Below are 23443 nucleotides of genomic sequence, written 5' to 3' on the forward strand. Positions count from 1 at the left end.
CATTTCATAAAATCACAGCGTGGTTTGGGTTGGAAGCAATCAAAGCTCATCTCATTCCAACCCCCTGCCATGGGCAGGGACACCTTCACTGGACCAGGTTGCTCAAAGCCCCATCCAATCACAGTGCATTAATCTCATGGGAAAATAATTCAATTAGATTAATTATGATGCCTAGAAATGAACTTAAAACCATCAATATGGACAATGAGACTGAAAAAACGGTTAATTCCAGGGTTTTTTTACTTTTACTTACATCTCTCATCATCTTTACTGCTTCTCGTATTCTTCCAAGTTTCCTGGCACACATAGCTAGTCTCCTTTTCACATACACCAAAACATTGGTGTCTCTTCCTGATTACAAAGACAAAAAAATATGAGTCTACGAGTTTCAATTACCAGTCAATTACCTCTCCTAATTACAACTTTAGTTTTACATTTCTGCTCACACAAACCCAAGAGTTAATGTGATTCAAAGTCCTTACTCAGCTGTGCTTCGTGCTGGGGGCTCTGGGAATGGCAGTTCTGAGATTTTCTGTAAATCATTTCTCCTGCTCTCAGAGCCTGCTTGAAGTATTTCTCAGCATCCACAATAGTTGTTGCTTCTTCCTCAGCCAGGAGGACATACGCAGTAGCACAACTGAAATAACAGAAAAACCTACTAGCCCTTTTGAGGGAATACTTCAGTGCAACTTACAGCCCCCTGTGTCCCCCTTAAGATATTCAGAACTTTGTTAAAAGTGAATTATTACATGAAGAAACAGAAACTGATAGTGTGCTCAGTATCCCTCCACTTAATCCTTCACACTAGAAACACAGCAGCTGAATTGATGAACTTACTCATTGTTCAACTCTAGAGCTTGATATGCAGCTTTAATCCGGGCTTGTGGGTTCCTCTCTCGCCATGCTTTCTGCATAACTGTAGGAAAACCATGGAAAGGCTGGTGAGGGACATGGACACCTGTGAAAGACCTGGGAGCCAGTGGAGGCCAACACTGGCTGCTTGGAGCCAGCTCTAATTAACATTTCCTTCCAGTCCGAAAATTCCTGTTTGCTGTATGATTGTTGTAAGGAAGAAGAAACAAGTGTTTTTTAATTCCAGACTGTTCCTACCACAAGCACCAAACCCTTGCAACAGCACACTACATCCCAAATTTAGTTTAAGAAAGCAACACCACCAGAAAGACTTGTCGCTGACCATTTCAGAACTCCTACAGGGCTCACAAAAACAGCTTACATAACCAGGCAGATGTACAATTTCTAAATTGCTACAGATTTTTGGACACATTTCCCAAGACATGTTGAAAGCTTGGCAGGAGCAATTGTTAAACACAGGTTCTTGCATAGACCTGCACAAATTTTAATTTAAGCTTTCAAATTCTTTTTAGACAACTGTCAGATCATAAATGGTTAACAATTTCTTTTTAAATTTACAGTGCACATTTGAATGGCATCACATGGCAAAACCAATTCAAGAAACACAATTTATCAGCTTACAAGAAAGTGTTCTAGGAAAAAAGTAAAAAAAGGTGAAAGCGTCCTTTGACGCTTCAGAATAATTCAAAATTATTTCAATGCAATGACTCTAAACCCCTCCCCACTGTGCTTCTATTTGGGAAAAATGGAAAACACAAACCAAAAACCAACTTCAAGGAAAACAACACACTCACAGCTACCATTTTCTATGCAGAATTAATAACTTTCACACTAAAAACCAGTTCTGAAGGAACTCCAAAACCTTACATTCATGGAGTTCCATATCTGGCCTATCTCAAGGACGATAAGAAAACTGGAGAATCTATACATGTTTCTTTTGGAACAAAACCTCCTGCTGTCCAGCAAGAATAACGTGGAAAAATATTTGAGTTTTCTTTCGGAAACAAAATATTAGTCTTGGCTCAGCAAGCGAGACAATACACTCCCTTCTGTGAAATAAAAACACATCTTTCATATCAAACATGTCACAGCCAACTGACAAGGAACACCTCCGGAATGTGACAAATTGACAATAATTCACACCCACACTGACAATAACCAGGTAAAGAATATTTTTTGCACTAAAGATGTGGAACACAAGGAAAAAAATCTGGAGACTACACAATTCATTACTAGAGCTTAAATGAGACCACGTTTTGGCTGTTGAGAATATAACCCAGATTTGCAATATTGTGTTAATTATTTGAAATGTGTGAGATCTTAAAAGAATGTCAGGACCCTGACAGCACTAAAGTTGAGAAAATACACAAAGTGAAATACTTTTCCACTAAATTCCACTAAACACTGAATGCTAAATTTCAGGGCCAGGTTGGAGGAGGCTTGGAGCAACCTGGTCTAGTGAAAGGTGGCCCTGCCCATGGCAGGAGGTGGAATGAGATGGGCTTTAAGGTCCCTCCCAGTCCAAACCATGCTGTGATTCTATTACCTTTAGTAGCTGAGAAACTAAAATTTCACAAAATATTTGACATGATAACTTGCACTACTTTGAAGTTCACTCACTTCACACTATCCAACACTTACACACCTTACACAGACATCACTACCTGTATCCGAAGGCCGAAGTGTATCTGTGTCACAGGTGAAAAAGGTTTGATGATCTTGAGCAGATAAATTCATGTCATAGTAAGTAAGAGGCTCCTTCCCAGTCACCCACATGTACCTAAACCAAAAGACATTTCAGTAAGAAGCATTCCTAGTAATTAGCAATGCTGATACCAAGCAGATATCTGATGTGCTTTGTGCAGAAAATCTGTATTAATAAAAGACCAAAGCTACTAAAATGAAGTTTCAAGTACTACTGTTCAGTAATCTGTAAAGTTCTAAAAAACTTGGGAACTGGCTTCCTAGAAAGCAGCTTTTCCCATGAAGTAACACTAGGAGACATACAATACTGTTTAATAAAAGAGAATTTAGATTGAGAATCCCTGTCTGAACCACTGAATAAATTTTTTTCGTACTTTACTCTCCAAAAATCCTGATGTTACAGTAATTATTTTGTTCTTAACATTGAAACTGCCAAAGCTTGGCTTGGTGTCTTTTAAACACACGATGGGCATCAATCACCCCTATAATCTTGCAGGTCTCCAGCTGTCTCCTGACATCACCAGTGCAAACTCTGTGTAGAAGTCATGTGCATGCCCCCAATTAATTTTAAAAATATGCAATGGCAAGCAAGATAATTAATACCTGCTATACTCTGCCCCTCTGAAAAGATTGAGAGGATTTCGCCACACTTTGCACTCTGAGGAATAAAAAAAAAAGTACTTTTTAAACTAAATGCGTGCGAAATATTACCTTGACATTAAAATGCAGTAATGCAAAAGCAGTTGTGCTTTCAAAAGCTGCTTAAATTTTATTATTATGCAAAGATCATCTTTATAAACTTCTGCTATTCCATAAAGATTTTTGCTCCCCAACACTGCTGGGGTACAAATGCACATGGTGGGAAGATGAAACACCACCATGTACACTTATGCAGTGTTTACCTTGCACATATTTAGAACAGTAAATAACTAACGTTACTGAAACACTTTTAGTTAAATGTATAACATTTTCTAAATCATGTTTTTAACAATGAATGGTTTAGAGCAAAAATACATTATTATTTAGTGTAGTTTCACCATTACTAACAAAACACTTTGTAAGATGTAGGCTTTGTCCATCCTTTACAAGCACTAATGCAGAGCCAAAGCCATTAAAAGCCACCCTGAAGCTTAAGGAAAGCTGCTACAGCACATCAGGAATCACCTGGCATGTTCTGCCTGCTGGTCTCATTCTCCCCCGCTGAGAAAGCTGCTGGGGCTGGGGGGCTGTTCTCTGCACCCCCAATGAGGGGCCTCAAATGGCTCACAGAAACCTGCTCAATGAAAGATGTGCCATATTTTCGGAAGTGCCACCACTCAAACACCTGTCACAGGAGAAAAAAGCACCAGAAATTTCCTTAGGTGACACCCTTGTAGCATACATGAGAGATGAAGAGCGTTCACAACAGTGAGTACAACTCCTTGCAAATGATCTGGGATGGAACTTATCTCCATACAGAGTAACACTAACTATCTGGTTTGGCCTGTCTAGTCAGGCAGGATCACTCACAGAACATGAAAGAGATTAAAAAAAAACTAGCAAAATTTTAGTCAAATGTTATGTTCCTCCCTCCCCAGGTCATAAGTGTAACTTATAAACTCTTTCAGTAGTGCCTGTATAGGGAAACTCGGAATAGAGACAAAACCATTATATCCTCTTTTTTTGGTGAGGATGTTTCAAGCTGTAGCCCTACCTGTAGTACTAAATTTGCAGTATTCAACACACACATAGTTTTTTTCATTTCATAAAAATAATTAAAAAAATAAAAGACTAAAGGGCCCATTAAACTGAATGTTCTGCTAACCATTCTGGGATTCCGTACAAGTTCTTTTCTCAGATTCACACAGTCACAATACATCAGAGGAGCTCCTTCTCAGTACAAAGGCACCCTCTAGAGTCTGATACTTATTCCATTTCCCCCTCATAAGGTCATCTGAGAGGTGCTAAAGTTATTTATTTAACAAAATGGAAGTACACTACTTACAAATATCAGTCCAGATATAAAAGATGAAGTCACTGTGAGGGCAAAGTAAAATTTTGGAGTCAAAGTGCTTAAGAACACGGTCACTGTTAAGAGAAACAAAACCAATGACTTAACAAGCAGAACTGAAAAACAGAAATGCTTTTTTATTAAGGAATGCTAAATAACATGCAAATATATACTATACTATAGCCCTAGTAGCTTAATAATGCTACATTGTTAGGAGGAATCCTCACCACGTGTTTGTAAGCACCTATGACAGCCAACTTTTATACCAAATTAAAAAATCAGTGTACATTTCTAGACAAAGCATTTTATAGTTTCAGCCATACAGTGGCTGGTGGACCACAACGAGCCAATTTAACATATCATTTCGCTTTAACGTACGACAAAATCATGCTGTTTTGATGCAGATTTAAATTCAGTGCTAACATACGTTTTCCACAGACCTGCTATCAAGAACACAATGCTCTTGACAATTACCTAGTGGTGCTCTGACCGTGGTTTGGACTCAAATTGCACGTAAGCCTTATTAGCTGCTACCAATGCAGGCTTGACAGGGACAAGGGTGGCCAGGGCAGAGCTCCAGCCTGCCACACCCCCAGCCTGAGGCCGTTTCCTCTTGTCCTGTCCCTGTTCCCTGGAGCACAGCCTGACCCCACATGGCTGCACCCTGCTGTCAGCAGCTGTGCAGAACCAAAGGCCCTCCTGAGCCTCCTTTTCTCCAGGCTGAGCCTTCCCCTGCTCCCTGAGCCGCTCCTGGTGCGCCAGACCGTCCCCCAGCTCCGTCCCTTTCCTGGACACCTCCAGCCCCTCAATGTTCTCTCCCCTGCTCGCCATCCGCCCCTGCCGCCCTCACCAGCCGCCAGGCCGTCCCGGAGCCGCACCGGCACCCGCAGCACCGCGTACAGGAGCCCAAGCCCGGCGGCCACGGCCAGGAGCCCGCGGGCCCAGGGCGTCGCCGCCCGCCGCCGCAGCTGCTCCCAGCGCCGGAACGCTGAGGCCGCCCCAGGGCACGGCGGCCCCCGGCCGCTCCCACCGCCGCCGCTGCCCTCCGCCATTGCCGCCGACGGGGCACGCCGGGACAGGGGCGGGACGAGCATCGGGGCGGAGCTCCGTCAGCGCGGTCAGACCGTTCGCTGACCCCATCACCGCAGCTCTAAGGCGGAGCGCGGACCGATCGTTCCCCACACCCCAACCGGGATTCCCGGAGGCTCCGAGACGCGGCGGCTCCGCCACCGCCGTGTTCCCGGTACGGGGAAACCTGCCCATTCCTGTGATGGCGGCAGCACAGCGTCTGCCCGCAGCTAAGATGGCAGGAGCTGCGCTTCCGGTTTACAGCCCTCGACCGTCGCAGCCCGGGCACGCCGGGATTACCAGGGCGGGGCTCCGCTTGCTCGGGCAGCCTGTTCGTCGAGCCCATCACCGCTGCTCCGCCCAAGCATATCCCATATTATGCCCGGGAGCCCCGAAGGCTCCGGGCGGCGGTGGCTCCGTCAGCCGGTACCGCGAGAACCCACCCGTTTCCATGATGGTCGCTGCGCCGCGTCTGCCCGCAGCTAAGATGGCGCTACTGGCGCTTTCGGTCCACTGCCCGGCGCTCCCGGCATGCACCACGTGGGGCCGGGCACACAGCTGCCAAGATGGCGGACCTGGAGGAGCGGGTGTCGGATGAGGAGAAGGTAAAGGAAGGGGGTGGCCTCTCCTCCGCTGTGGGCCTGCGCCGCCGCCCCCGGGAAGACAGCGGGTGGGGAGTGGCGGGTGTTTCACCTGGTGCCGGTGTGGCGTCCTGCGGGTGCCTCGGGGCGCGCGGGCCCCCGAGACCACCGGGCCGCCGCCGCCCGGGTGAAGGACCGGCCGTTCCTTACCAGCGCAGCACTTTGCGTTAAGATTTCCTTATTGCCTTCCGCTTTGCTCATTGTCTTGCGATTTCTTCGTTGTCTCGGTGCAGCTGAGGCGCCTCGGCTCATCTTTGTGTATGAAAACGGACACAGTCTCAACCTAAACATGGCGAGATTTAGGCTGGACATCAGGAGGAGTTTCGTCACAGAAAGGGCAATTAGACGTTGGAAGGGGCTGCCCCGGCAGGTAGTAGAGTCCCCATCCCTGGTGATGTGCAGAGAACGCCTGGACGTGGCTCTCAGTGCTCTGGGCTGGTTGACAAGGCAGGGATCGGTCATAGGTTGAGAAGTCGATGATGTTGGAGGTCTTTTCCAATCAAAACGATTTTGCGAAAATGTGTTTTCTGCGCTTCTTTTCCCAAATCAGCAAAGTAACCAGCTTGTCTGTAAGGTGCTGTGCAACCTCTTCACTTCCTAAACATCCACTGAGTCTGTCGTCGCGTTTTCTGCTCGCCCCAGCTGCTGACAGGAACTTTGATGTAGATCCTACCAATTGTACTGGGTGGAAAGTACTAAGTAGGAGCAAATAGAGCCCTAATTATTTTAGGAAAGGAGGAAACGAGCAGATTTTTCCTCTTGTGTAGGAATGCGAGAAACTTACAGTCTGCAAGTTCTCTGCCAGGTAAAAGTGCTGTCTACAAACAGTAGTTTAAAAATACACTGTTACTCTTTCTTACGTCATAGAAGTGTTACATTACGAACTTGCTTTGTTTTTTAACATTCTAGAGGAGTTGTTCGGGCTCATGGATCTTCAAGGATCCTAAGTGTGCTTTCATTATTCACTTAAACTGCAATTTCAGCTTCATTTCAGTGACATCAGTTGTGAAATAAGCAGACCTTTAAAGGTGCAGTTCATCCATTAGTCAGTATTTTAGGTGAGACTGTTTGAAATAAGTTTTCCAGAGCAGAACTGTTAAGGTCTTCAGCACACAGCTTGATTCAATTTCAGCTAACTCCATGCCTCACACAGGAAGAGAAGGACAACCTTGAGGGAGGATCTGGAAGAGCAGCATGCAGCAAAGATTTATTGCAGTATCCATCATGTGACTTTTCAGATGAGTCTAAACTTTACATATGTTAATTTTTTAAGTCTGAGTTTACCAGTACTTTAAAGGAAAGCAAAAAAACCAGAAATATCAATTGAGCAACAAAATTAATTCATTTCATCCCCCAAGCTTGACTTCTTTGTGGGCATATTTTAAGTAAGAGATGAGCTTTAAGGTCCTGTCCAACCCAACTGTTCTGTGATTCTGTGATTTTCAGTTCCTCTGAAATCTCCTGTTTTGCTCAAGTTCATTTTGCTGCCAATTTGTGAGTTTAAACTAACAGCTGAGCAGCTTCCCTTCCCCTCAGACACCTTCCCCATTTTAGAAGCAGGAAGTTGATGTTGCAGAGCTGAAATGGCACCTGAAATGGCGCCGGGGGCCAGGAAGTGGGGCAGGTTGCAGAAAGTCCTATTTTGGTGTTTCTGCAGCGGAGCATCCTGACACCGCCCTGCAAGAAATGAGCTCTGGAAACTAACAACCATTCAAGTGCTTGACATTTCAAATTAATCACTCCCCAATTTCCTGCACTCCTGATTTCAGTACTTTGACTGAAATGTTTTGTATTTTATTGCACAGTGAGAGGCAGGGCAAGGGATAATTATCCAAGTGAACACTTTTCACTTGCAGCCTTTGCTTTGTTTAGAGCTGGGTTTGTAATAACATTTGATTGAAGCACAGAGGCCTTAATGTGTTGATTTAATGTTGTTCATCCTTCCAAATGAGAGAATTTGTGGAAGGATGTATTCTAAGGGAGAGGTTTAATTTTGTGACATTTCCTCTTTTGTTTCTTCTAAGATCTCTCTGTTCCCTTTGGTCCTGTAAAAGCCATAAAATGTTCAATAATGAAAACCATAAACTCTTACTAATTCCAACAGAATCAATACCTGGACCACCTAAATTCTAATAGTGCAAGACATGTATATTGGACTTCAGAACACATTGCAGTTTTATTACTCTTTTAGAAGAGACAGGGCTTTTCTTTTCCAGATTCAAAGTTTCTGGACGTTCAAAGGTGGCCTTTTCAGCTATTTATAGTATCACTCACTATGTATCACAAACTCAATGCCTTCATAGAGTCCCAGAATGGTTTGGTTTGAAAGGGACCTTGAAGATCATCCAGTTCCACCCCCTGCCATGGGCAGAGACACCTTCCACTAGACCAGGTTGCTCCAAGCCATGTCCAACCTTGTTTTGAATAGTCTTATAAATTATCTTTTGTCTTTAATTACTTTTCTGCTTCATTGTAGGTGCGTATAGCTGCAAAATTCATCACTCATGCACCCCCTGGAGAGTTCAATGAAGTATTCAATGGTAGGTAATGAAGGAAAAAATTATCTGTGGTGTTTTCTTCACGTTTTATCTATTACAAAAGTCTAAGATTGTGTCACACCGTACTGCTTTTAAGGTTAAGTGGCTTGGGAAAGCATGCAGTCCTTCTGGACTACATCTGCTTAATGAAATGATTTAATAATTTTAATGTTTACATTTGTACAAATGAAAATAAAATGCATGAAGAGAAACATTTTATTAAAAAATCCAATAACCCACCTGAACACTTTCTTCTCCAGATGTCCGGTTATTGCTTAACAATGACAATCTTCTCAGGGAAGGAGCAGCACAGTAAGTAGTAAGATTTTGAACACGTCAGGTTACTATCAGAGATACTTCTGTGTTCTTATACCCATCATTCTGTGACCAAGAAAAGCATTTGCTGTATTGAGAGCAAAGTTCTGTAATTCCTTATCCCACCTAACAAAATATATGATGAAAAGTATGGATGGTCCTTCTTAAAAGCCCTAAATTGGAATTTTTGCTGTATAAAATACCAAAGTGGAAGGCACTCTGCCAAAAAGTTTAACTCTGCAGCAGCAGAAATGTCTGATCATATTGAAGCCTGAAATACGGAGTAATCTGTAGCCTAAGTTTAGAAAAAGAGCTGCCCTCAATAAAAAGCTTTCAAAATATCTTCCTTATTTCCAGAGCTTCATCAGAAGGTACTTAAAGATTACACATGCAAGCTTTTTGATGCTAAGATTTTATTTCAAGCTAGGTGGCATGTCAGCAAGTCTTTACATAAGAAAATTGTTGTAAATATTTGTTTACTCCTTTGTTTACCTTGCTGCTGTTTAAACTGTAGCTGGGGTGTTCCTGTTTTGCCTTGGCTTGCTCACATTCCCCCAGGCTGCTTGCTGTTCTGCTTTTGAACTCTGTATTTTCCTGGCCATTACTAAACAAACCTGCCTTTAGACCCAGGATTTATAGCTATCTATAGTAAAAGGTATTGAAAAATCTTTTAACAGTGCTCATGTGTATTATTTGCCTGATTAAATTGACGTTTCCTGTAATATAATCACACAGTGCTTATTCTGAGTCAAATGTGCAAGTACAGCTAAGTTCATGTTCTTTTAATCCTCAACAGTGCATTTGCACAGTACAACATGGATCAGTTCACTCCGGTGAAGATAGAAGGGTACGATGATCAGGTAAGAGGAAACTTAGTACGCTTGAGGTTTGTATTACTGCACTGTGAAAAAGCAATAAGAATGTTTCATCAAGGTGATGACTCACAAGTCAACATAACCATCAGCTGACTCACTCATTCTGCTCACAAGTTACCACCTCTCCTCCTTCCCCCACATATTAAAATGCCAAACTTTCTTCTATAAGAACAAAGCATACGTAAAATACTCTTAAGTCCTGTCTTGCACTGCTTACTAAGTCCAGTTTGTTGTTCCTTGAAGCTCCATGCTGAAGTCACTGGAATTTTACTTAGGAGTATGAATGATTAAAGATTACTATCTATTTAAAGCTCACTTACAAATCCTTATGTTGCTACTTGCTTACAGTTCCTTCTGAGAATTGATAGTAGATTCTTAATAGCTCATTTGTTTCATTTTCTGCAATTTTAATTCATTCCCAGCTATCCTAAAAAACAAACTATATCTTCATTTATGCCAAATCATTGACTTGGTATAATGATTATACCTAATACTAGCCAGTCTATGCCAGCAAAACAGGTTGGGGTTTTTTTTAACTTTGTTTTGAGAACAAACAGCAAGTCATAGAGAAGCCAGAAAGCTGCTTGACCATCTGCTCTGTGCTCTGACCCAGCTTTTCTGGTATCCCAGATATGTTTATGGGAGGCAGATATTTTTAAGAGGGCTGTTCATAGAAATAGCTTTGATGTGAAAGTTAGAGTACAACCTGCAAAAGAAAAAAACCACCCCAATAAAGTCAATATTTGGGGTGCCAGAGAATTATGGTGAATAAGAAGAAGGGAGGGTATGTGCAATGCTGCTTTGCTGTGTGCTTTAGTTGGTGTATTTTAGAAGTAGTCACTTCTGTGTACCCTTCTTGCCCTGAAGTAGAGCTATTGCAACATGGCAATAAATAGTAGATTCCAGAATAAAATTCTCAGTTTCCTTTAGCAACGAAGAAGGAAAACCAAAGCAACCTGCTTATATTGTAAGGATACCCAATTTTAAGCTAAATATATACATTATTATAGTTTAGCCTTTTCTGAGACATAAGTCTAAGTCCAGTATTACTGGAGAGCAAAGAGTTACCTTCAGCCTCACAACAACTACCATTAATTTAAATAATTACTGAAAATACTTGGTTTTCTTTATGTGATCTTACAGCTCAATGAAAGAACCTATTATAACACTGTAATGCATGTAAGGAAAAGTGCAAAATAACACATCTATAGCAGCCTAAATGTATCATACTTTCAACTCTTTTACAGGTCTTAATCACAGAACATGGTGATCTGGGCAATGGCAGATTTTTAGACCCAAGAAACAAACTCTCATTCAAGTTTGATCACTTAAGGAAAGAAGCAAGTGATCCCCAGCCCGAGGACACAGAATCAGCTTTAAAACAATGGAGAGATGCCTGTGACAGTGCATTGAGAGCCTACGTCAAAGATCATTACCCCAATGGCTTTTGCACTGTTGAGTATCCATCTTGTTTCTCTGAAAGTTTATTGCTCTGAATCAGTCAGTCCTTGAGCAGACCCTGCTGGGCAAAGCTGTTGGAATTCTCCATCCTCACTAGCATTTTGGCTAAGTTTGGAATGACAAGTTCCAAAGAGGGTGCAACTATCTTGGTATGCACACAGTGGTAAAGATGGATTAGACCCTTTTATAGTCAGGACTGCCAAGCACCTTCACACCTACAGGTAATAACATGCCTGCCAGTGGAGGTGTTGGACAGTGCATGTGCATGTTCCCAGTGAGGTGCCACCTCAGCAGCTTCCACACTGCTGCCAGGAACAGAGATTGAAAATGGCTTTCCTTAGCTCTTGGGCCTTTTTAACTCTTTTTCTAAATACAGGTTTATGGTAAATCTATAGATGGACAGCAGACAATTATTGCCTGTATTGAGAGCCACCAGTTTCAGCCAAAAAACTTCTGGTAAGACTATTTCAACAGAGTATGTTTTCTTCCTTTGCTAGTCCTCAAACCAACCCATCCTCTAGCTCTGACATGGTCTGAAGGACAGGGAGTCTTGGACTGCCCAAGAAATACTTGTTCTTCTGTAATCTGTTTTCCTTGCAGCGCCCTTAGCACTTAGCAAAACCCTTTGTGTGACCTATGCAGAGAGAAAGGTATTGTAGAGCTGGATAGAGAACCCTTTACATCTCTGGAGCACAAGCACACTGGAGCTTCTCTGTACTGAAGCTGCATTATATTCAGCTGGGCTGCAGAAGTTGAACTCAATGCCCTATAAAGCACTAAATCCCATGTAGTATTGGTGATAAGACAACATCAGAAACATCTTGCTCTTGTTAGTTTGGTTCTTTTTGCTGCTGGAGCTTCTTGGAAATAGTTTTTCATGCTTTGATTGCTTTTAGGAATGGGCGTTGGAGATCAGAATGGAAGTTTACCATCACACCACCAACAGCTCAAGTGGCTGCAGTGCTTAAAATCCAGGTGAGTTATTTTTCCTGGCAATAACAGGAGAAGCTGCATTGTGCTTCCCTTATACAAATGAATTCAGCTCACAATGAGATGCTGAAATGCAGCAGAGATGTCCTTCTCAAGTAAGGATGCTATTAAACAATTCAAGAAATTCATTCTTAATTCTAATATTTCAGGAATAGTCTCAGATCTGACCTGTGGTTTATTAGGTAGCATTACCCTATAGGCCTCCACTTTGCTTCACTTTATAGAGCTAAAACCTCTACCATGAATCTTTTATAATTGCTCTTATTTCAACTCTAGGCGTTTACTGCATTAACATAATCTTGAACAGTCTTGACAAAGAATGAAACCTTTTAGAAAATCCATCCTGCTTTTAGTCTCCACGTAAGCAGAGAAGACTGGCACACTGCTCTATTGTGCCATTTTAGTAGCATTTGGGGGCTCAGGGATTCTGGATTGAGTGGTTGTGATAAAACCTGCATTCTGTCTCTTTGTCCAGGTCCATTACTATGAAGATGGCAACGTCCAGCTGGTTAGTCACAAAGACATCCAGGACTCTGTACAGGTGTCAGTAAGTATGCTAAAAGATCTCTATGATCAGCAACTGTTTCATTCCTTGAACAGCTCACGAAGCATGCACTGCTATGACTGCATTGTATTGACTTTAAAGTAATTTTAGGGTGAACAGTCAATGTAGTGTTTAGAGTCACATAGAAGTCCCAGATTCCCAATTCCTTAAAATTCAGTCTTACTAGAAAGTCTCTGCTGGAAAGCTTCTCTTGGAAGTTGGGGTTAAAGATGACAGAATGGGTTTTTGTATCTCTGTGTAAGGGAAAGGAACAGTAAGAGATGTACATTAAGGGAAATGAAGAATCCTCTAGTATGGTAGAGGGAGCCACAGCTGCAAAATGCCTCATTTTAGTGTGAAGGTCCACTTCCCTTTTGCTCACTAGGGTGCAGCCCTGTTCCAGTTTGGAGCACAAGCTCTACCCAGTATATAGTAAGTGAAAAGAGCAGCCACAAGGCACAAACTGATGTTACCCACTTAATCTGTACTCAGCCTATCATTTGAGAAGAAATCTTTTGTGTGGCTTATCTAAGTTGCTCTTAAACATATAAACTTTTTTTTTACTCCTTTGCAGAGTGATATCCAGACTGCTAAGGAGTTTATTAAGATAATAGAAAATGCAGAAAACGAGTACCAGGTAAGTTTAGTGGTGGTTAAATAAACCACAGAATCCTATCAGTCTCCATTTGCAGTTAATGGAAATGTGGAAGACTGACCTCTAATTCTGTTTCTGGCTGAATCTGGTATTGACTGTAAGAATCAGTAAGAAAAGGGCAGTAGTATTTGTTTAAACAATATCGTTCTGAAGCTGTGTTGTAATTAACTATGAAGTTTGCTGTATAGTTTTTTTAAAGGGTTACAAATGATACCAGGAACAAACATGGGAGGGGAGTGGGTGGATGAGTCGATGTATTTCCCTTTGTGACAGTTAAGAATAGCGAGGAGGAAATTTGTGCAACAGCTTTTAAATTGTCACAGCCTGTGTGCAGGGAGCCTCGAAAGAGGTAAGTCAGTGAAAGACCTAAGGAGATGCTGCTGGATTACAGGGAAGGTGAATAGAAACCCTTTGACTTGCACACACACTCATGACTTAATTATTGGCATTATTAATTCAGTTAATAGTGTGCCTTACAAAAGGAGTCTGTGGCTTTAAAACTGAGTTGAACTTTCTCACAGCATTTTATGAGTGCCCTAACCAAATCTGCTTGCTTTTGCAGACAGCGATCAGTGAAAACTACCAGACCATGTCAGACACCACTTTCAAAGCCTTACGCCGGCAGCTGCCCGTCACCCGCACCAAGATTGACTGGAACAAAATCCTCAGCTACAAGATTGGCAAAGAAATGCAGAATGCTTAATGCAAAAACAAGGAGGTGTATGAAACGTTCGTGTGCAAAAAAACAAATGTGGTCCTATGCCAAGTAGATGGTTTCTAAACCAGAGCAGCATCTTTTAGGGCTTTCAAAGTTAACAGGTTTTCTAGCCTGAGAGGGAACTGTGGAACAAATAGTTGTCTTTGTGTTTTGTGTTTCCTGCCACATAAACTTCCTGTTGTAACTGCATTTAATAGGTCATTTTAATTCAGCCATTCATGGCTCAGAAGTATAACTGTTTTCAGTCACTGGCTGGAAAACTTCCTAGCTGGAAAAGCCCTATTATAACCCCAGCGGAGGGTGCAGAGCATTCCCTTCACTTGTATTGAGCACTCCAGGTATCCAGTAAGTTTGTCAAACCTGCCAACAGCTCACAGCACTGCAAGACAGTGAGTCTTCGTGTATCCTTATTCCCAGACTCCACAAAGCAGATGCCTGCAGGCTTAGATTTTACTGTAGAAAATGAGTTTACTGGATCCTTTACAGAATTCCTTACTCACCCAGCTCTTCCAGGGACATAACTTCTTTTTAGTCTGAAGATTTGAGCCATGTTCCCTAAAAGTGAACATCTTTGTTCTCTTCTCCCTTGTGTACGTACGGTTACCAGACATCTGCATTTTTACAGAACTACAAGTTGAGTCACTGCTGATCCACAAGGGCTTGATGGTGATTAAAAATGCAAATGTCTACAGAATAATAGTATGTTGTGCTTTAATGCTTTGTGGCAGGTTCATAGATTTGTATCACAGGTGTATGGATGGATAGTGTACAAAATAAATAAACTTGCACCAAAGTGAGAGAACAAATCCTTTCCATTTGTCTCAGTTGTGGACAGTTCCTTGTCATGCTAAGAGCAAATTTTGGAATTAATCTCTTCTACACCCTTGCTTTACGTTACTTTTCTTCCCCCTATACCATCAAAACTAGCATTCCTACCAGTTAGTGAAGGGGAGGATGGAGAGATACACATGCCTTTCTGAGACCTTGGAACATGGATTCACGACAACATGAACCTCCTTTGGTGAACTCCCTTTGCTTGTTTGCACTTGGTTATCAGTGGGCGCCTTGCACGTTCTGGTTTTTAAACTGGCTCATGTCTTCCTGTTTTTAAATACACAAAGGAAAAAGGGTTGGGAAGAGAGGGATGGGGTTGCCTGTGCATTACACTTCAGGTTTTGCACAGTAATACCACAAAATAAGTTTCTGTCCTTTGTGAGTTTTATCAAAATAAAATATATTTGTATTTGCTGCTGAGACTGACCATTCATCCCTCAGCCATCCCCTGTATCTAGTCTAGTGCAAATACACCAGTCTTTGTCTAAAGCCATTTGTGTCTGTTCTTTTGTGGTCTCACTGTTAATTCCTGAAGGCTGAGAAGTGGTGGTCACCATCCCTGAAAGTGTTCAAAAAGATGTGAGTGCTGCACTTAACATGGTTTAGTGGTGAGCACGGTGGTGGTGTTGGGTTGATGGGTGGACTTTGATGATCTCAAAGGTCTTTTACAACCTTAACAATTCCATGATTAAGGCAGGGGTGTTACCACTCCAGACCCGTGGGTGATGTTTCCACCCTGGTATACAGACACGAGAACTGGAGGGCTGAGCTTCCAAATTAAAAACAGCTGCAGAGCTTTAATGAAGCTCCTCATCCTGGAAAAAAAGCAGCAAGGAGGTAATGCCATGCATCCTCTGTGTCTTACTGTAACACCTACCTCAGATGCTCCTGGTCATATCCTACACAGGACAAAGCAGGGCTTTTTGGAGGGTTTGCACAGTGCTGTGCATGAAGTTACTCAAGGACAGTTTGTTAAGAGGGTCTCCTCCCTGCCACAGCACTCAGGGGAGATGAAAGGTGTGGGCCTCAGGTACTGTGGGCTGTGGCCCTAGACCCTTCCAGGAACTCACTGCTGCAATTCCAGGAATGTGAAGCTGAAGCAGGGCCCGAGATAAGGCTGTGCGCACAACACGGCTTTTATCTGCCTCAAGGCTAGTCTCCTGTTCCTTGGTTACACTGCAAGTAGTTCACTGCTGGTGTTCCAGCCTTAAGAGTGTTTCTATCTCTTTGTCCTTCTCCAAATCTTTAGCTAATCATCCTTTAGACTGACTCGTTCCCTGCCTGCCTCCTGGCCCTTCTCCCCCACCAGCCCTCTCTATAGCAGGCTGCGCTATCCCAGTCCAGCGCCTCGATCCACCCCGGTCCCAGCCGGGCGGCCGCACGGCCCCTTTCGCTTTCGTTTCTCCCTGCGTGACGAGCCCTGGGTCAGCCCAGCCCAGCCGGGCTTGAACTGGCACAACGACGCAGCGCATCTCGGCACAGCTCGGCTCGGCTCGAATCAACCATGTCCCGGTTCAGCGTGGCGGAGGCCAGTCTGTGGGGGGATCAGTTCGTGCAGTTCCTGCGGGATACGGGCCGGGAGCAGACGAGCCTTCGGGAAACGCTGCGGAGCATCTACAACCAGGAGTTCCGGGGCAGGTGAGAGCCCTCGGCCAGACCCCGGCAGCATCCCCTGGGACAGACCCCTGGCCAGCATAACCCATTCTCCCTGACCAGCATCTCCCAATCCCCGGGTCAGCATCCCCAGTGCCTGGCCAACATCACTGGTCCCAGCAGCATCGCTGGGACCCCCAAGCTATTCTGTCTAATCAAAGCCCCGATGGGAAGATCCCCAGCTCCATGTGCTCCCAGCAGCTGCCTGGGCATGGCCTTGGACACCCAGTGCCCACCATGCCCTCCCACCTCACCCTGCTGACCCCAGTCGCACTGGCCCTTGTGCAATACCACCACTGTTAATCATTGGCAAAGCCAGAGCTCAGTGCACTGGTGGAACTGGGAGGAGGTACCTGGGGAGTCATCACTGCTGGGAGCACCATGGTTGCTGTGCCTTCACAGAGCCACCACCTTGTGCCAGCTCAGCTCCTGAGCACTAGCATGGACAGGGACTGCATGGTTATCAGGGCCAGCAGGGATGCAGTGAGACAGCTGAAATGGCTGTGGCATAACTGGATCAAAAATGGCACAGCATGGAATTGCTGGAGCGGCCAGCAGAGATGTAAAATTTGCACAGGCCAGTGGGAAGCCCAAGTCCGTCTTCCTCTTCTGGTGCAGAGGGGACCCTCTGAGAACTCCCTCACCCCAGCCTCAGTGTCCTGCTTCATCTTCTCACTTGCCTCACCTCAGCTGTCTGTGCCCATGGCAGCCGAGCCACGCTGTCCCACACAAACCCTCTCCCTTGTCTCTGCAGGACTGATGCAAAGACACCCAAGTTTTCCAGTGTCTTGTACGCATTGCAGGCAACCCATCAGGTGCAGGTGCGCGGGGAGGTGGTGAAATTCAAGGTGAGTTCATGCTGGAGCAGTGCCCACCAGCACTGGCTCCTCAGGAGCCCCAGGCAGGTCCCCAGGGCCACGCTGATTCTGGCTGCTCCTTGCAGGTGAAGAGGCATGTGGTGGTGGCAGACCAATACCGGAGGCCCACAACGAATGCACAGACATCCGTGTCCACATCTGCCTCAAGACAGCAGCTCAGCTCCACTCCACAGATGCCCCAGATCTATGCCAAGCAGTGGTATGACCGGCAGCACCCTGCCTTGGCATGGCCCCCAGATCCACACCCCCAGCTGGCAAAGCCTGACCCTCCCTCCCCACAGGACTGAGCTCATTCGTGGGAAGCACGGGGTAGAGATCGTCTCAGACTTTGACCAGGGCAATGGGAATATCCGCTTCCCAGTGGTGCTGGGTGAGCCCCGGACAGTCACTGTCCATGTGCAGAACCGTGGGACGGAGGCAGTCACACTGCAGCGCTTCCAGCCACGCCAGCAGTCACAGGAGCTCTCCTTCACCGATGAGCAAGGGGCAGTGCAGGGCCAGTCCCTGCTGTTACACCCAGGTAGGTCCCATCCCAACTCCTGCCCCATGCCATGCCCTGCAGAGAGGATGCAGGACCCAATCTCACCTCTTCACCCCGCAGGTGGCATATACCCCATCCAGGTGCAGTGCCTCACTACCTGCAATGGGCACTTCAGTGCTGTGATGTTCTTCGAGTTCAGCAAGGAGCCACATGAGCCCTTCAGCATCTCACGCTATGTTGCTGCCATCGCCGAGAGCCAGCTGGCCAAGGACCTGGGGCCCTCGGTACCTTTCCAGCCTTACAAGGCCAGCCTCCAGCACCTTGTCACAGTCATCACTGAGGATGGCATCCCCCCTGACAGGTATGTGGTGGAGTCATCTGTTGCCTTTCTGATCAGAGGGGCCCAGCCTGTTCTCCAGCCAGTACAAGGTTCAGCGCTTTGGCTGTCTGACACCACAGAGCAGTGCTTCAACCCTGTGCGATGGCTGGTGACGGTGGGGTTGGGGACACTCTGCAGTCCCTGCAGCACTGCTGTCCCCTCCACCCAGCTCCCTTAAAAATGAACTGGAAAGGGAAATCCCTCTGGGCACCTACCAGTGCCCAAAGAGCCTCAAGGACACAATCCTGCGTGGACCCAACAATTGTGCCAGCTCCAACTGGGCTGCCATGCGGTGAGTGCCAAGGGCTGAGAGCAATGCTGAGGTGTTCCCTGAGGGCCAAGCTGCTCCTGACATTGCTGCTGCCCTCAGCTCGCTGCTGGAAGCACCTCTGCAGGCTGAGAACTACCACCAGAAGTTCCAGCTGCTGCTGCACCTTGAGGAGATACAGATGGAGGCAGACATCCGGCGCTACGACATGCAGGATGTGACCATGGTGCAGGACAGGGCACTGCTGGTTCTTGACGTGCGTAGGGGAGTGAGGGGTGGGAGGGGTGCTGGCATCACACTGGCACTCCTGGAGTGCCTGGCATCACACTGGCCCTTTGGCACAGGTGCCTGGTGTGGCTGAGAACCGCCCATCCCTGCTGAGGGGGGACCACCTCTTTGCCCACCTGAGCAGCGAGCGGCACCACTCCCCGCTTGTCCAGTACAAGGGCTACGTGCACAGTGTGGAACTGGAGAAGGTCAAGCTGGGCTTCTCCTCCAAGTGAGTGATGTCCAGCCCCAGCAGATCAACATGGAGATGCCAAAGGCCTGGACTGGGTTGGAAAGGGCTGAGAGGGCATGGGAGAGTGCCCTGTGCCCTGCTCATACTGCTCCTTCCCAGGCTACAGAAGAAGTTTGTGAACAACCTGAAGTTTGATGTGACCTTCACCTTCAGCCGGCTGCCACTGCAGGTCCAGCATCGGGCTGCAGTCCTGGCCATGCGCCACGGCTTGTTCAGCCTCCTCTTCCCCTCCGCCTCCTGCCACAAGTCCCTCTTCCCAGGCCCCTTCCAGCCGCGGTGAGGCCCCAGTTCTGCAGGGTGGGAGGGTCTGAGGGATGAAGGGGGTGAAGGGGATGGGGTTCTGGCAGCGCAGCCTCTGCCCCCACAGGTGGTTTAACCACAAGCTGCAGACTAATGAGGAGCAGTGCAGAGCTGTGACCCACATTGTGACGGGGGTGTCCCGGCCAGCCCCATACCTCATCTTTGGCCCCCCTGGCACTGGCAAGACGGTCACTATGGTGGAGGCCATCAAGCAGGTGAGTGGCTGGTGCCCAAATCCAGCCGTGAGCATTGCTGCTCACTCTGGCCCATAGGGCTCAGTGCTCAGTGTCACCTCCTCCTCCCACCCAGGTGTGGACTTGCTTCAAGGATGCCCATATCTTGGCCTGTGCCCCCTCCAACAGCGCCGCAGACCTGCTGTGCCAGCGTCTCATCAAGGACATTGCCCCTCAGAACATCTATAGGCTCATCGCAAGCTCCAGGAGCTACAGGGAGGTGCCAGCAGATATCAAGGTAGGTCCCTGCCTCTCCATCCTGAAATCCTGACAGCACATCTGGGCTGGCATCCCCTTCGAAAGTGGGACCTCACCCAATGCCTGCATTCCAGCCCTGCTGCAACTGGGATGAGCAGCAGAGCAGCTATGTGTACCCAAGCAAGGAGCACCTGAGGCACTACCGGATCATCATCACCACATTGGTGACAGCAGGAAGGTCAGAGGAGCTGGGATTGTCCCCAGCATCCACGGCAGGTGGACCCAGGGCTGCCTTGCAGGCAGACTGTGAAGGCAGCCCCTCTGCAATTCAGTGGGGAGGGGTTGGAGGAGGGCAGGCAGTGGTGATGAAACCCTCCTCTGTGGGAGGCTGAGGATGAGGGGTAGGAGAGGAAGGATGGCCAGGAGGGGCAGGATGCTGAGGCAGCCTTGTTCCACCTCTCCCCCAGGCTGGTGTCAGCCAACTTTCCCCCTGGGTATTTCTCGCACGTCTTCATTGATGAGTGTGGCCATGCAGTAGAGCCAGAGAGCTTGGTTGCCATTGCGGGTGAGTGGTGCCCAGCCACTGTCTCAAGGACCGGCATCTCTGCATGGCCCGTGGTCCCCACTGTTCCCCACTGAGCTTTCCCTGTTCCCAGGGCTCCTGACTCCCATGGACCAGGAGACCAACCCCAAGGGGGGGCAGCTGGTGCTGGCAGGAGACCCCAAGCAGCTGGGCCCAGTCCTGACCTCACCACTGGCCATGCAGCATGGCTTGGGTGAGTAAAGACAGGGGTGGGAATGCTGCAGGCACCCCACAGGTGCTGAGTGGCCTTGTGGGGAGCCACAGGATATCACTGGGCACAGGCACCTCACTGCTGGAGAGGCTGATGCTGCACAATCCCCTGTACAAGAAGTCAAGTGGAGGATACAACCCACAGTTCATCACCAAACTGCTCTGGAACTACAGGTGGGGACAGGGATGGTGCAGACAGGAAATGAGCCAGGCAAGGATTGCTGAGCAGGGCTCTCCAGGATCTGTCCCCCAGAGCCTCCTAGTGCCCCAGCTGGTGTGGGAGATGGGAATGCACCTGCTGTCCTGGGTGCACATTTCCTGAGAGGGTGCTGGACCCACATGGCACCCACCCTAGGCACTGTCCTGCCTCTGCCAGGTCCCACGAGGCCATTCTCAGGATCCCCAATGAGCTCTTCTATGACAACGAGCTGAAGGTGTGCAAGAAAGACGGGCTTGACATCCGGAATCTGTTTTGTACCTGGGAGGAGCTTCCCAAAAAAGTGAGGGGTGCAGCAGGGATTGGCTCATGGTGATCCCCGAGGCACAGGCAGAGCAGAGCCAAATGTTCTTCATCCCTAGGGCTTCCCCATCATCTTCCATGGGGTTCATGGGGAAGACCAGAGAGAGGCCAAGAGCCCCTCATTCTTCAACACAGCCGAAATTGAGGTGCTGGTCCACTACGTCAAGAAGCTGTTGCAGAGCCGGGGCAAGGGGGGCTGTCCCACTGTTTCCCCCAAGGAGATCGGCATCATTTCTCCCTACAGGAAGCAGGTGAGGGGCACAGCTCTGCAGGCAGGGCATGGGCAGAGACCTCACCAAGGGACAGGGAACGCTGGGGTGGTTGGGCAGCCCCAGGGCTGGCACAAGGATGGCCCTGTGGTGGCTGGATTTTGCCTCATGCCTCCACTCAGGTGGAAAAGATCCGGAAAGCCATCACCTCCCTGGATCCTGATCTGCGGAAGCTGCCAGACATCAGCCAGTTGAAGGTACATCCTGGGCATGGAGGGGAGAGGAGCACACCCTGCCACAGGAGGAGGGAGCCTTGCCAGCCTGAACCCAGGGGTGCTCCTGGCCCCTCACCTGCTGTCCCTGCCCCAGGTGGGCTCTGTGGAGGAGTTCCAGGGCCAGGAGCGGCACGTGATCGTCATCTCCACCGTGCGCAGCTGCAGCACATACTTCCAGTTTGACCAGACCTTTAGGCTGGGCTTCCTCAAGAACCCCAAGGTACCGCATTGCCCCACACAGACCCTTCTTCCTTGGCATCCCCTTCTTCCCTCTGGTTCTCACAAGCAGGTAGAGCAGTGCCACACCAGAGCTGCCTGCACCCGGCTGGGGCTGGGAGAGGATGAGGTGCTGCCGCCAGGTAAAACCCTCTTGCTTGTCTTCTTCAGAGGCTCAACGTGGCCATCACCAGGGCCAAGGCTCTGTTGATCGTGGTGGGTAACCCAGCTGTGCTCAGCAAGGACCCCCACTGGCACAGGTGAGCTGCTCCGGGCCCCTGCTGCAGACAATTGTGACCAGCACTTGCCCTTTTCTGCTGCCAGCACATGGTGCCCAGCCATGCCCAGCGCCACGCAGCAGTGAGGCTGGTGCCACCGTGTGCCCACACTCCCCTGGCTCTGCACCTGCAGGTTCCTCAGGTACTGTAAGGAAGAGGGTGGCTACACAGGATACCCCTACGAGGATGAGAGCCCAGCTGAGGATAGAATCGCCGGCGACCTCCAAGCGCTGCAACTCAATGTTTAGTACCAAGGTGAGCAGAGCTTGGTGCTGCCAGTAGGCCCCAGCAGCATCGCATACCATGCCAGCACCCCGGGGCAGCAGCACAGCCAGGGTTACACCTGGGGCACTGGGAGGCTTCTCCTGCCCCAAAGGCAACAGGGCTTTTAACAGGTTCTTGCTTATGGCTTCCCTGTCTTCATCTCAAAGTCAGGGGCCAGCTCTGCCTTGAGGTTTTTCTGCAGAAAACCCATCTGGGAAAGGAGGAGAAGCCCCATGAAGCTGCATCTCCCTCAGCCTGTCCCTGGCCTGCAGCAGCTCCTGCTCTTCCTTTCTCAGTGCTGGGGTGCTCTGTGCATCCCTGTGGAGATGGGGCTGAACCCACCGGACCAGAGGGTGTTGCCAGCTTTTGCTGCCAGTCACGAGGCCCAGCTCAGGTCCTCCCACTGCAGAGCAGGACTGTGTCAGCATCAGACTGGGAACACTCTCCATTTTAACCATTTTGTAACATGGCTGTGGCAAAACAATTCTCTGTGACTCGTCTCGCCATTCAGTGAAAGGCTTAAGCTGGAGACTCTGGCCTCCAAAGAGCATCGCTGGGTGCTCAGGGGAGCTCAGTGCTGCTGGCATGGGTGACCGGGGCAAGCAGAGACCTGACCTGGGGCAGGCTGGGACCTGGCCTGGGGCAGGCTGGCTTGGTTCTCCGCTAGGCAGCTGCCTGGCCTGAGAGCTGGCATGGCTGTGCAGGCACTTTGTTTCCCTGGAATAAATGTTTAGAGAAAAACAGTGTATTGTTGAGTCCTGGCTGGGCCTTGC

General features: G+C 47.7%; 3 protein-coding genes across 8 annotated transcripts in view; 2 read left to right on the forward strand and 1 right to left on the reverse strand.

Moving 5' to 3' along the window:
• The window catches only part of ST7L (suppression of tumorigenicity 7 like), an 18818-nt gene extending 12618 nt beyond the window's left edge, over positions 1-6200 (reverse strand). Inside the window, exons 1-8 of one of the 4 annotated variants that reach the window (XM_085044362.1) lie at positions 6079-6200; positions 4562-4644; positions 3742-3901; positions 3181-3235; positions 2538-2653; positions 838-916; positions 483-637; positions 254-351 (exon numbers count right to left, since the gene is read on the reverse strand). In XM_085044362.1, the coding sequence (XP_084900488.1) occupies positions 254-351; positions 483-637; positions 838-916; positions 2538-2653; positions 3181-3235; positions 3742-3901; positions 4562-4644; positions 6079-6088 (756 nt within the window). In that variant the 5' untranslated portion in view covers positions 6089-6200. Of the gene's footprint in view, positions 1-253; positions 352-482; positions 638-837; positions 917-2537; positions 2654-3180; positions 3236-3741; positions 3902-4561; positions 4645-5417; positions 5723-5935; positions 5997-6078 lie in introns of those variants that run through there. The other 3 variants (XM_085044361.1, XM_085044359.1, XM_085044360.1) reach the window with 3 other exon arrangements.
• Positions 6109-15694, forward strand: CAPZA1 (capping actin protein of muscle Z-line subunit alpha 1). Its single transcript, XM_085044363.1, has 10 exons — positions 6109-6240; positions 8753-8816; positions 9074-9125; positions 9925-9988; positions 11251-11457; positions 11841-11920; positions 12361-12439; positions 12930-13001; positions 13573-13635; positions 14216-15694. Exons 1-10 carry the CDS (start codon positions 6202-6204, stop codon positions 14354-14356), a joined length of 861 nt encoding a protein of 286 aa, XP_084900489.1. The 5' UTR covers positions 6109-6201; the 3' UTR covers positions 14357-15694.
• Positions 15695-16413: 719 nt separating this feature from the next.
• Positions 16414-23413, forward strand: MOV10 (Mov10 RNA helicase). 3 transcript variants are annotated; one of them, XM_085044300.1, is made up of 22 exons: positions 16420-16843; positions 17613-17706; positions 17802-17935; positions 18018-18256; positions 18338-18578; positions 18766-18888; positions 18967-19120; positions 19209-19363; positions 19484-19660; positions 19752-19899; positions 19994-20155; positions 20250-20353; positions 20583-20680; positions 20772-20891; positions 20980-21082; positions 21285-21408; positions 21488-21679; positions 21820-21894; positions 22007-22132; positions 22300-22388; positions 22540-22661; positions 22838-23413. In XM_085044300.1, exons 1-21 carry the CDS (start codon positions 16710-16712, stop codon positions 22652-22654), a joined length of 2907 nt encoding a protein of 968 aa, XP_084900426.1. In that variant the 5' UTR covers positions 16420-16709; the 3' UTR covers positions 22655-22661; positions 22838-23413. The 3 variants fall into 3 exon arrangements, 2 of the variants coding, with proteins under 2 accessions (XP_084900426.1, XP_084900427.1); XM_085044301.1 differs by having other exon boundaries at positions 22873-23413; XR_014847256.1 differs by lacking the exons at positions 21285-21408; positions 22540-22661; positions 22838-23413 and having other exon boundaries at positions 16414-16843; positions 22300-22313.
• Positions 23414-23443: the final 30 nt, after the last annotated feature.

The sequence above is a fragment of the Lichenostomus cassidix genome, unplaced genomic scaffold (assembly GCF_008360975.1).
Source record: "Lichenostomus cassidix isolate B80296 unplaced genomic scaffold, HeHo_3.0 unassigened_scaffold_chr26, whole genome shotgun sequence".
NCBI lineage: Eukaryota > Metazoa > Chordata > Aves > Passeriformes > Meliphagidae > Lichenostomus > Lichenostomus cassidix.

Bases quoted from the DNA above. Each gene is read 5' to 3' on its own strand.
- CAPZA1 (XM_085044363.1), top strand. From the start codon at position 6,202: ATGGCGGACCTGGAGGAGCGGGTGTCGGATGAGGAGAAG. The intron at 9,126-9,924 runs GTAAGTAGTAAG...AATCCTCAACAG, and splicing joins CTCAGGGAAGGAGCAGCACA to TGCATTTGCACAGTACAACA. The intron at 11,921-12,360 runs GTAAGACTATTT...GATTGCTTTTAG, and splicing joins TTTCAGCCAAAAAACTTCTG to GAATGGGCGTTGGAGATCAG.
- MOV10 (XM_085044300.1), top strand. From the start codon at position 16,710: ATGTCCCGGTTCAGCGTGGCGGAGGCCAGTCTGTGGGGGGATCAGTTC. The intron at 21,083-21,284 runs GTGGGGACAGGG...TGCCTCTGCCAG, and splicing joins AAACTGCTCTGGAACTACAG to GTCCCACGAGGCCATTCTCA. The intron at 21,409-21,487 runs GTGAGGGGTGCA...CTTCATCCCTAG, and splicing joins GGGAGGAGCTTCCCAAAAAA to GGCTTCCCCATCATCTTCCA.